The sequence below is a fragment of the Microtus oregoni genome, unplaced genomic scaffold, assembly GCF_018167655.1.
Source record: "Microtus oregoni isolate MIOR12 unplaced genomic scaffold, Mior012 000042F_ref0000377, whole genome shotgun sequence".
Lineage (NCBI taxonomy): Eukaryota > Metazoa > Chordata > Mammalia > Rodentia > Cricetidae > Microtus > Microtus oregoni.
In genome coordinates this window covers 18663636-18675326 of record NW_024543209.1, presented here as the reverse complement: position 1 = coordinate 18675326, position 11691 = coordinate 18663636, and the positions used below count along the sequence as shown (strand labels likewise).

The window sequence follows — 11691 nt, the reverse complement described above, 5'->3', positions numbered from 1 at the left end:
AATTAATCAAAATCCTTCATTTCTGGCCAATATGTCTTCCTGAATATGAATAAGAAATAAAATACCACTTGATGTTTAAAATTATGGGGCAATCTTAATGACGGAAATAGATGACAGGGAGGGGAAGAAACTGCCTGATGATATATATTCATGAAGATATCAAAGGTTTATAAAGCCAATATCTGTGGATGAGAAAGATGTGGTTCTCTCGGGCCTTCTTTGGTGAAGGGTGCTCTCAGCAATAATCTCCACCATGAACATCCAAGGGTCAGATCGAAAAGGTATGTGCTACAGTTCAGTGAGTAATTGGCTTTCTCTGTATTCTTGGCGGAGGGGATATAGGGTTGTCTAGTGTAAAAATTTACCTAATGAAGATTTCCACTTTAGAGGGAGATGGGAATAACTGCTCTGCTCTAGACAGGGCATGACTAAAGCCAACACGAACCCAAGAAAGCTGTGGTGATGTACAAAATAACTTAATCCCTTATTCATAGCAACAGGTAATAAAAATAAAGAAAATTAAGTTTAGAGCAAGGGTGGTAGGGTTGTTGATTTCCCACAGAAGGTAATGGGAGCATCATAGGACACCTACCTTGCACTCCAGCTATGAGTCACCACCTTTTCAGAGATGTAGTTGTCTTGGAATTAAAGGAGTTTAGAAGTCTCTCTTATTACTTGATTAAAAAAATTATTCATACTTAATATAACAGACTTTTATATCAGTGGCTTTCTAATGGGAGAAGTGTCCTTCCAGGGTTGTGACAATATCTAGAGGCCATTTGTGCTAACACAATGGTAGTAAGAAAGGTAAAAGGAGGGTGCTACTGGCAGCTACTATGTAGAAAGAATGGATGATCTTAAATATCCTCTAGTGCAAAGTTAGCTTGAGATCAAGGAGAAACCCCACTCACAGAGTTGGTGTTGCTGAGACTGAGAACTTGCACCGTCACAGACCACAGGAACATTGGGTCCACCTGTCAGACTCTAGAAGAAAGCAGTAAATATTGTCTGGTTGCCAAATCTCTGAATAAGTTGGCCAGTTTAAATAAATCTGGTGAAACTTTCAGTGATGCAGGCATAATCCACATAATGATAGTAGGTATCTGTTTTATGTTGTTCTAACAATCTAATTGAAGCCAAATGATATTTCAATAGAAGGGGGGAAAGTAAGGAGGCTAGTACTAAGAAATTGCTTTCTTGGTGTCATTTTTAAAAAAATGAAAGCATTAGTGGTACCATAAAATATGTTTTGTAATATGTATAACAAACTCTTTTTCTATTTTATCTGATCTTAGACTGAAAATCCCTCAAATGATAAATGTTCAAAAAAGTGTACTTAGAGTTAGAGACTATCTTTCTAGTTATGAATTTACAAGAGCTACTGCTATAGCTTCATATATGCAAAGCATATTTCTCTCACACTTATAAACTACCAAGTCTCCTAATACACACATAAGTGCAAGAGTGTGCACGTGCACACACACATTTATGTATTTTGCATTACATAATTATATTTGAAGTACGTTTTTGGAAAATTAGAAGTATTTTATAAGAACTATATTCCAATTGCACTTTATGTTTTCAGCTAATAGGCTATTTAGTAACATTGTATAGCAGTTTGGTTAGAGAATGTGACTACTTAAGACCAGAAGCAACTACCACAACATAAAATTGTCTTCAGAGATTGACTTAATACAGTAGTTTGGACTGATTTGTGCCCAGTGATTTATGCTCAAAATGTTTACAAAGCGCACAACCACTTCTGAGCCAAAACAAAACGACAAGAGCCAACCGATTCAAGCTACATATCTGTGAAAGTGTTAATATATGGGTAAGCATGCACCGTGGAAGATGCTTAGTCTTCTTTCCCCAAAGATACAACCTTTCGTGTAAAGTGCTAGAGACAGCTAAGGTTTCCTTTCAGTTGAACACAATCATCTCACACTGGCGTCTGTGTTTCCTGAGCAGGGACACTCCTGCTGCTTGTGATGTCTAACCTGCTGTTCTGCCAAAACGTGCACCCCCTGCCAATCTGTCACAGTGGGAACTGCCAGATGACTCTCCAGGAGCTGTTTGACCGGGTGATCATGCTCTCTCACTACGTCTATATGATGTCGGCAGATATGTTCATTGAATTTGTAAGTACTTCACTCACTTCTGGCATCTGCTGAAAGGGACATTTTTGCTACAGTACAAAGTAAAAAAAAAAAATAATGATCCAAACTTCAAAGACTGCATCTTCATGGGAAAAAGAAATGCTACCTAATAAAAAGTAGAACAAGAACGAGGCAATTTCACAAAATATTAAAGATTTGCAAAAGGGAAATGATTTTCCTTTTTTTTGTAATATATGCTTCTAAACTTAAACTTGAGATGTAAAGCCCTCAGTATAGTTGGGGAAAATATTTAAACTCCTAGTCTTGCATGTGTGGGTCCTGGCTCCAGGGGCATTTTTCACTTAGTTCTCTGCAGATGCCCAGAGAAGGGAAACATCATGGAATTAGTAAACTTTGTGGATGGGCTAGAATTAACCTAACGCAAACACACATGAAGAAAGGGAAATAAAACAATCAGTGCTCAGACAGCCCCCAGTGCTAAGAGTCCTGTGTTAAGGGGTTTTTGATCCTACTGCACGTACTGGCTTTGTGGGAGCCTAGGCAGTTTGAATGCTCACCTTATGAGACCTGGATAGAGGTGGGCAGTCCTTGGGCTTCCCACAGGTCAGGGAACCCTGATTGCTCTTCGAGCAGATGAGGGGGGGGGACTTGATCGGGGGAGGGGGAGGGAAATGGGAAGCGGTTGTGGGGACGAGGCAGAAATCCTTAATAAATAAATAAATTAAAAAAAATAAAAATAGAAAAATAAATAAATAAATAAATAATTTAAGGTGAAAAAAAAAAGACTGTCAGAGCGTGGCTTCAATGACAATAGGAAAGGTGGTTCAGAAGTAGAAAAGGGTCTTCTGCTGCTGAAGATCTTGTAGAGGATTTTTGTTATTTCTTTGAGTTAGCCTACAAGTTCACGGCCAGTGACAGTTTTAGTACATCAATGTGTATGCATAAAGTAACTCATCATTAGCAATAAATATGAATCATAGTGTTCTCTGTACTCACTGGCATTTCTTTGAGTTATTGACGGATCATACTTTGCTTTTGAAATCTTCTTAGAAATTCTTCTAAATTTTCAGAATTTTTGTAATTTTAGTTTTTGATGATACTTTATACTATAAATAAATAATAAAATTATCTAAATGATTAAACATTAATTGCAATTGATATATTAGATAACTTTTTAGGCCAGGCTGTGGTGGCTCATGCCTTTAATCCAAGTACTTAGGAGTCAGAGGCGGGTGGCTTTCTGTGAGTTCAAGATCAGCCTGGTCTAAAAGAGCTAGTTCCAGGATAAGCCTCAAAGCTACAGAAAAACCCTGTCTCAAAAGAAAAAAATAGATAACTTTTTATCTTAAATGTTTATTGCTTAATATTTTTCAAAGATATATGCTCAGCATTTCCAGTTTATGTTTTCACATTCCACATAATTATATTCAGCATTTATGAAGGAATTTGTACTATACAAGTATATAGGTTCACAAGCACTTGAATAAAAATCTGTGTTTTATAATAACTACTTAAGAGAATCATATCAATCAGAAGTCATGGGAAAATTAAATAAAGTAATATAGATAAAACATGATATGGCATTTTGCTCAAATATGAAAAATGACATTTTAAATAAATTTTTATATTTTAGGTACTTTTATGCTTATTTCTGAATAGTAATTTATAAAAAGATAGGACAAGGAAACAAGACAGTATAGACTTGGTTGGAATATTAGACATTGATGGTAAGAAAAATAGGGATATACTTAAGAAATAAGTAAAAATAATGCTATTTACTTCCTTAATTAAAAGTGTTACGCTAATTTAAAACTCAAATATATACAAAGTGCATTAATATTCTGGTTATATATTTTTTAATTCCTAAACGTTATTGATGTGATGTTTCTACCATTTACAGGAAAAGCGGTATGCTCAAGACCATGAGTTTATTGCCAAAGCCATCAATGACTGCCCCACTTCTTCCCTGGCTACCCCGGAAGACAAGGAAGAAGCCCAGCAGGTCCCTGTGAGTCCTCACCTGATTTTATGCCGGACATAATTGACGTAGTACACAGGTTTTTTGGTGTTCTCCAGGTTATTAGAATACTGAGATAGGTATAATAATTGCACATGAAAAACGGAAAAGAGGAAGAATTTTTTGCCAAATAAAATACACATTGGAGAAGGGATAAGAGTAAAATGACATACTTAATAACATTGTAACCGAGCCATGAGCTGTCCATGAAAATGACATCGCTTGTTATTCTGGAGGAAACTTTGAAATTATTTTCATGATCATGAATATATTGACATTCATACATATGTAAGAAATGAGAACTCATTTGCATTTGTTTGTTGTTTCAGGAACTCCTCCATAGGCAGCATCCATTACTGACCACTACACTTTCGCTTCTTAACTTTCAAGTTCTCCTGGCCCTATTTCTACTTCTCTAACAACACCTGCGTTCTTCCCAGACTTCTTTGCCTTCTTCCGTACCTTAACTGAAAGTCTCCTCATGAAGCAGTATCAGGAAAATACATGCTTGTGTTTCTCACCGTTGTGTCTGGGATCTCTTATAATAATAACATCTTAATGTTATAGCAGGTCTAATTATCAATTTTATAAACCATGTCTTAACCAATCTCAACATGTCTGAAATCAAAATATATACATAAGATGATTACATTAGAGAGAGATCTTGTCTCAAAAGATGTTTTGGTCTACTTGGTTAATTACTGACATTCATCTTTTATCAATCAATCAATATCAATATATATATAGTGTATTTATATATAAATTTATGTGATATATATGTAATTATATACAACCAAAGTACAATATGTTCCCTACTTTATTAGACACATCTGAGTTCCATATTCTTTCTATTCTCAATAATATTATAGTGATAACCAAAGAGAAACTGCAATAACAGGATGAGGACCAAAAAAAAATATTTGGTGAAAGACGCTCCATTGCTAGCCTCTCCACACAGCACACTATTTACATTGCTTGAATTCTTCCTTACAAAAAGTTCCACGTTGCAATGTATTATTATGTCACTTGCTGAGATAAGGAACTTGGCCTCCAAGAGGTAATACTGAGTTTGTGTCAGTTTCGGTGCTGGTAGAACAGGAGTGGTGGCTTCATCTAACTCAAGCTCTCTTATTCAAGTGCTGTTGTGCTCCCAGGAACCCATGTTGCCATTACAATTTGCCCTACTCTTTTCCCTCAAATGCTCTATACTTTTCTATTGTAATGTTCCTTGGATTGCGCTCTACCCTTCCTTTCCACTACCACTCGAATACACAACAAACATCTTGACAGTAAGCATTTCAAATCAGGGATGAGTTTATTGTACAGTTTGGGAAGTGAGCAAACACTGGGTGTTCAAAACTCCATTGTGATTTCCACTTATGCTTTTATTTAAATACAGTACTGTGTCTTTATTCTTCACTGTACACACCAACTAATGGGCCATTCTTCTAGAAATGATGAAAAGGGAGTCATGCACTTTTTCTTGTATCTTCTTTTAACAAAATATAATAAGATAAAAATAATATATTCACATAATAATCAGTTTTATTTATTAGTGTGAAAATTATTTGGGCTCCTAATCATTGATAAGGGTGGTATGTATCTTCCCTGATGTTTTCCTGGAACCTCCTCAGTTCTGGTACCTACTGAGTACAACCAAACGTTTGTTTGTTTGGGAAGTACAAGGTAATAAAATAGAAAAAATAAAAAGACCTGATGATGAGGTCAGATGGTAAAATTGCAGAGGGCTATGTAGCACAGAGAATTTTTGTCTTAGTAGAAAAGCCAGTAACTTAAAGGCTAAGGAGATATAACTAAATTTATTTCTTTCCATGTAAGTATGAGAAGCTGAATTTGATCCTCAAAACTTTAAAAATCCAGTCATGAAAGTAGTTTGGCGTGGTGGTGCACGCTTTTAATTCTAACACTCAGGAATCAAAAACAGGTTAATCTCTGTTCTAGGTCAGCCAAGACACAAAACAAAACAGAACAAAAAAATCCACCAAGGTTACTGTCAAAAACAAACAAACAAACAAAGCTTGAGGCTGCATTCTTAGAGTCTCAGCCCTGGAAAGGTGAAGACAGTCTAGCTAGTCAGCCTAGGCTCCTGGGAAATTTCCAGGCGAGGGAGATACCATGTCTCACAAAACAGTGAACTGCATGTGAGCGATAGCACTTAACAGTGATTTTTAGCTTCCAAGCTTCCAAAAGCCTACGCATACATACCTGCATGTACACACACACACACACACAAACTAGGCACACACAAACACACATACAGAAAAACAAAGTAGTAATTTAAATAAGACATTTTTTGTTTGCCTTTTTCAAAGTATATGCCAATAGTTAACCTTGACTTTTCTATAACATTTGTGTTCTAGAAACATATTAGTACACACATAATTATAAAATAAATATTTTAGTTCCACTTTTGTGAACAAAAGCCATATGTAACTAACTCAGCCGTATTTCACTTTCTTTAACTATTGTTCAACATGATTGCTTAGCCGGAAGTCCTTCTGAACCTGATACTTAGTTTGGTGCACTCCTGGAACGGCCCTCTGTTTCAACTAGTAACTGAAGTAGATGGTATTCATGAAGCCTCTGATGCTATCATATCAAGAGCCAAAGAGATTGGGGAACAAAACAAGCGCCTTCTAGAGGGAATTGAGAAGATACTTGGCCAGGTGAGCAGTTCCCTGAAACTTCATTTCTTTCATTATTTATGCATTAGCTGACGCTTACAGTGAGAAACAAATTATGAAAAACTCTTCTTTGTATGAACGAAGCTCAGGCATTCTACATTGTAGAATGCTATTAAAACAAGAACTAAATTCCTACACAGAAGATTCTAATATCTCTAAATCCTGGACTTCTACTACAGTGTTGGATGGGTGTGGTCTTCCTGATGCTTTATAGTAATACACAAACAGCTTACTGTTTCTTAGACACTTATGGTTAAATGTTCCACAATAAAAGAAAAACAGACTAAAAAAATTGACGAGATAAAGCATTCTTAAAGAGAATTCATGTATATGTATTGACATTCTGGTTATATACCTCTTTCACAAATACACCAGAGAAGTAAAGTGTTAAGGGAGAGAAAAGAAAATCAAAATCAACTTAGAAACTCTCCTGCCATCTTTGGCCCTGCCCATAGGATACTGGAAAGCTAAGGATGGGTCATCAATACTGTTCCAGAAACTCTCAAAAGAGGTACATTTTCTTTAAACTGCTCATCCTACATGTTATTTCACTCTGGTTTCCTATATCAAACTCATGTCATTGAATTTGATATGTCCAAATCATTTGACATAATTAAAGTTGATTTTGTATTTTGAATTTCTCCAGTTATGATAATTGTCAGTGCTAGTGAGATTAATACCAAATCATCTTTTTGAAAATCACAAAGATAAAATACATTTGATAAAAATAAATAGGAGTACATATACTACTTGCTTTAGATTTCTTCTCAGCTATTTGGTGTATATTAACACCATATATGTTTTGGTGTGCATGCTATATTTTTATAATTTCCATGAAAATGTGTACTTCTGGTGAACACACACACACAAATGAAAATACAAATAAAACCATTAAACCAGCAACACATGCAGTAAACATTCTGATTTCAAGGTATTGTCTTCATTTCTGTGAGGCTACATTCTGACTTAGTGGTAATTTCATAGCAAGGCACGATAAGGCATTAAGTATTCTTGGTCATTGTTAAGTTTCCAAATGTGTGCAATTCAGTTCAAAACAGTAAGATGACAAGTGATCCATTATCAGAAGCAGCAAAGCACAAGGTTGTTGTTAATACATAGAAGCACTTTAGGTAAGGGAGCAGACACTCTGTCTTTCACCATACCTTGGTAAAAACTGAGGACCTGGTTATCAACCTTATACATGGAAAAGACAAATTTCAACTCAGATCACATGCCTAATACAAAACATATCTATATACTCTGCTTCAAACTTTAAGATGCCTGACAGACTTGCACCCTGCCTAAAAATATCCATGAATCTGGCTAAAATTTTACATTGGTCTTTCCTCCAGAATATGCATTCAACCATAAGATGAAATACAGATATAAAAATTCTAACATATGAATTTGAATTTTCTGTTTTCTAATTAGGCCTATCCTGAAGCCAAAGGAAATGAGATCTACTCCGTTTGGTCGCAGTTTCCATCCCTGCAGGGAATTGATGAAGAATCCAGAGATTTGGCTCTTTACAACAAGATCCGCTGCCTGCGCAGGGATTCCCATAAGGTTGATAATTATCTCAAGCTCCTGAGATGCAGAATTGTCCATAACAACAACTGCTAAACCCACATTCATTCCATGTACTTCTGAGATGGTTCTTAACAGTCTAGTTCTTCAAAACTTCTACTAGTACTATGGCTTTCAGTGCATGCTTGGGTGCATGGGTCTCTTCTCAAAGAATAAAAACAAACTTTTTGAAAATGTTGAAGTCTGAAAAGGCAATCTGTCAATGCTTCGTTTATTAATTTATTATAAAATGTTTCACTGACATCATCATATCATCAAATTTTGTCACAAATAACAGGCTCAAGGCTCATAAATAATGCAGATGGCAAAGAAACCAAAAAGTGTAAAAAGTTTAATATGGGCAAAGAACTTTAGAATTGAAGAAAGAAGTCATTATTAAGAAGTCCATCTGGTCTACCCAAAAGATGGAAAGTTAGACCATTTCTAAGAGACAGATTTTTAGTACAGAATTGGATAAACCAAGTGCTATGGAACTGAGTTGCTTCTAGACAGTACACTAAGCAATCCCAAAGTGTTACCATACAACCATGTATTAACCATAAATAGCTCTAAAAATTGACTTCACCAATTCTCCTCTGGACTCCCAAGACCTTACATTAATCATTTTACTCCATATGACAATATGAAGAAACTCAGACAGAGTGATAGCAGATTACAGAAAATTAAGTAGAGCACTGTTTTCCATACTGAGCAACTTGCTTTCAGAGAAAGAGTTGATACCAGACTGAGCACAAACCATACTGTAGGAGACGTTCTTAAAGCTGTATCATTATTCCTACAAAATATTAATTAAGTGACAATTTTTCATTCTCTTGAAACTGGTAAATAAGTTTCCATTATTTATATATAAATAAATTTCTATCATCTACATGAATTATTAGTGGGAAAATGCATCTGGAAAGCCAATAAATCTAACAGTTTAAAAATTTGCACATAGGTACCCATCAGACATAGGAGTAGACATTCCTGACATTTATAAAGTCATTGAATAATGGCGAGTGCATAAGGTCTGTTTCAGGAGATTTTAGAAAAGGAGGCACATGATGTCCCTAATCTACATAGACTTCTGAACTGTTGCTGGTTACACAGCATAATTAAAGGCATAGACACTATTACTGAAGGTACTGAAGAATACTTTGTTGCAAAATAATTTTTTTGAAAAAATGAGTTTATAATGATGAAGAAATTTCCATCCCTTACAATGGCTTCCATAGTACCAAAAGCATTTATCATCTGAAACACTAAAAAAACCTCAATAGAATATTTCAGGATCATTGTCAATAATTGGTATAGCTCAGCAACATCGTAAGGGAAGCCTGGCAAAGTTTTCTCTGCTTAAAGAAACTGCAGCACAACAATTGCAAACTGCAATCAACAATTGATTTAAGGCTCACCTCACATGAGAAAATTCAGATGTTATATTTGAAGACAGTAAGAAAAGCAAACAGAAAAAATAACAGTGTTTAAGAAAGTCATCACCCACCAATAAGGATCTGATCAAAGTTTTGTTAAATGATGGGATCTGTCAAAGTGTCTTTTAAACAATTTTCTTCAGATCTTTTGATTTCCCAGAACTGTTACCTATCTGTTGAGAGAAACATTTCCCAGTGTTTATGGCTAAGGAAATAGACTTGTGTTTGATTAAAACATCTAGGATTATTGACTGTTGCTGAGATATGGTGGTTCATGCTCCTATAAACATCAACAGGATTTATCATCACCTGAAACACTCAAGAATCTCTGGAGAAAATATGACAGACATAAGATCATAAATTAAGGCAAAATATTGGGTGAAAATTCCATTTCTACTACTAATCTGGAAATGAGTAACTATGAAACAGAGATGGTCTTGGAGATTTCCAGAATGACTTGAAGCCTCTAGATAACATGGGGGAAATCAAAGTAGCACATATAAGTAGGACTGTGTTAAAGGTAAATAGGATGTCAATATTCCCGGAAGGGAAAGGGTCACTGATGTGTAGATATTGATTCTATCTGTACCCCCAGCTCTGCATAGCTTGGAGTAATTCTGTTTGTATATATAGTACGTAGAACATTGAATGAAACCAGTAGTGAGGTGAAACAGCAGCTTTCCTGAATTGGAGACTACATTGTGATCTAAGTTCTAAGAGATGCAGCTGACTTCAGCTCAACCCTGCTCCTGTAAGTAGCCCTCTGTCATGTTCCCCTAAGCTTCCTCAATGAATTATTTCATGAAGGTATGTTTGAAAAGTATATTTTCTTTTCTTTTCTTTTATTGAACTATACATTTTTTTGGCTCCCCTCCCCTTCAACCCTTTCCCACAGTCCCCATGCTCACAATTTACTCAGAAGATCTTGTCGTTTTCTACTTCCCATATGTCTCTCTTAGGGTCCTCATTGTTGTCTACGTTTTCTGAGATTGCAATTTGTAGGTTGATTCTTTTTTTTGCTTTATATTTATAACCACTAATGAGTGAGTACGTCTGATAATTGTTTTTCTGGGTCTGGGTTACTTTACTCAATATGATGTTTTCTAGCTCCACCCATTTGCCTGATAATTTCAAGGTGTCATTATTATTATTATTGTTTTTTGGGGTTTTTTTTGTGACAGGGTTTCTCTGTGGCTTTGAAGCCTGTCCTGGAACTAGCTCTGTAGACCAGGCTGGTCTCGAACTCCCAGAGATCTGCCTTCTTCTGCCTCCCGAGTGCTGGGATTAAAGGTGTGCGCCACCATCGCCCGGCGGTGTCATTATTTTTGTTTTCTTCTGTCCAGTACTCCATTGTGTAAATGTACCACATTTTCCTTATTCACTCTTTGGTCACAGAACATTTAGGTTGTTTCCAGGTTCAGTCAATGACAAACAGTGCTGCTACTAACATAGTTGAGCACATGTCCTCATGATACAGTTGAGCATCCATTGGGTATATACCCAAAAGTGGTATTGCTGGGTCTTGAGGAAGGCTGTTTCCTAATTTTCTGAGAAATTGCCATACTAATAGCCAAAGGGGCTGTACCAGCTTGCACTCCCACCAGCAATGCAGGAGTGTTCCCTTTACCCCATAACCTCTCCAACATAAGTTGTCATCAGTCAACAGTATATTTTCTATGGTGTGATCAGGTTTGCTCTTTTAAGAACCAGTGTTTGATTATGCCTCACCTGGAGATAAGACAACAGAGAGTAGAGAATGTTTTAGGATGTAATCACTCAGTCAAGTGCGAGACCAGTGGTTTTCATTTTGCATTTTATTGATAGACAATATTGATAGGTAAGGGGGGACAGTA

The 11691-nt window shown here is 36.0% G+C and overlaps 1 protein-coding gene across 2 annotated transcripts; it reads left to right on the top strand.

Moving 5' to 3' along the window:
- The first annotated feature begins 253 nt into the window (after window positions 1-253).
- On the top strand, window positions 254-8462 carry LOC121433906 (prolactin). Of its 2 annotated transcripts, none has more exons than XM_041632574.1 (5): window positions 254-281; window positions 1969-2138; window positions 4018-4125; window positions 6642-6821; window positions 8271-8462. In XM_041632574.1, exons 1-5 carry the CDS (start codon window positions 254-256, stop codon window positions 8460-8462), a joined length of 678 nt encoding a protein of 225 aa, XP_041488508.1. The 2 variants fall into 2 exon arrangements, with proteins under 2 accessions (XP_041488508.1, XP_041488507.1); XM_041632573.1 differs by having other exon boundaries at window positions 1966-2138.
- The last annotated feature ends 3229 nt before the right edge of the window (window positions 8463-11691 follow it).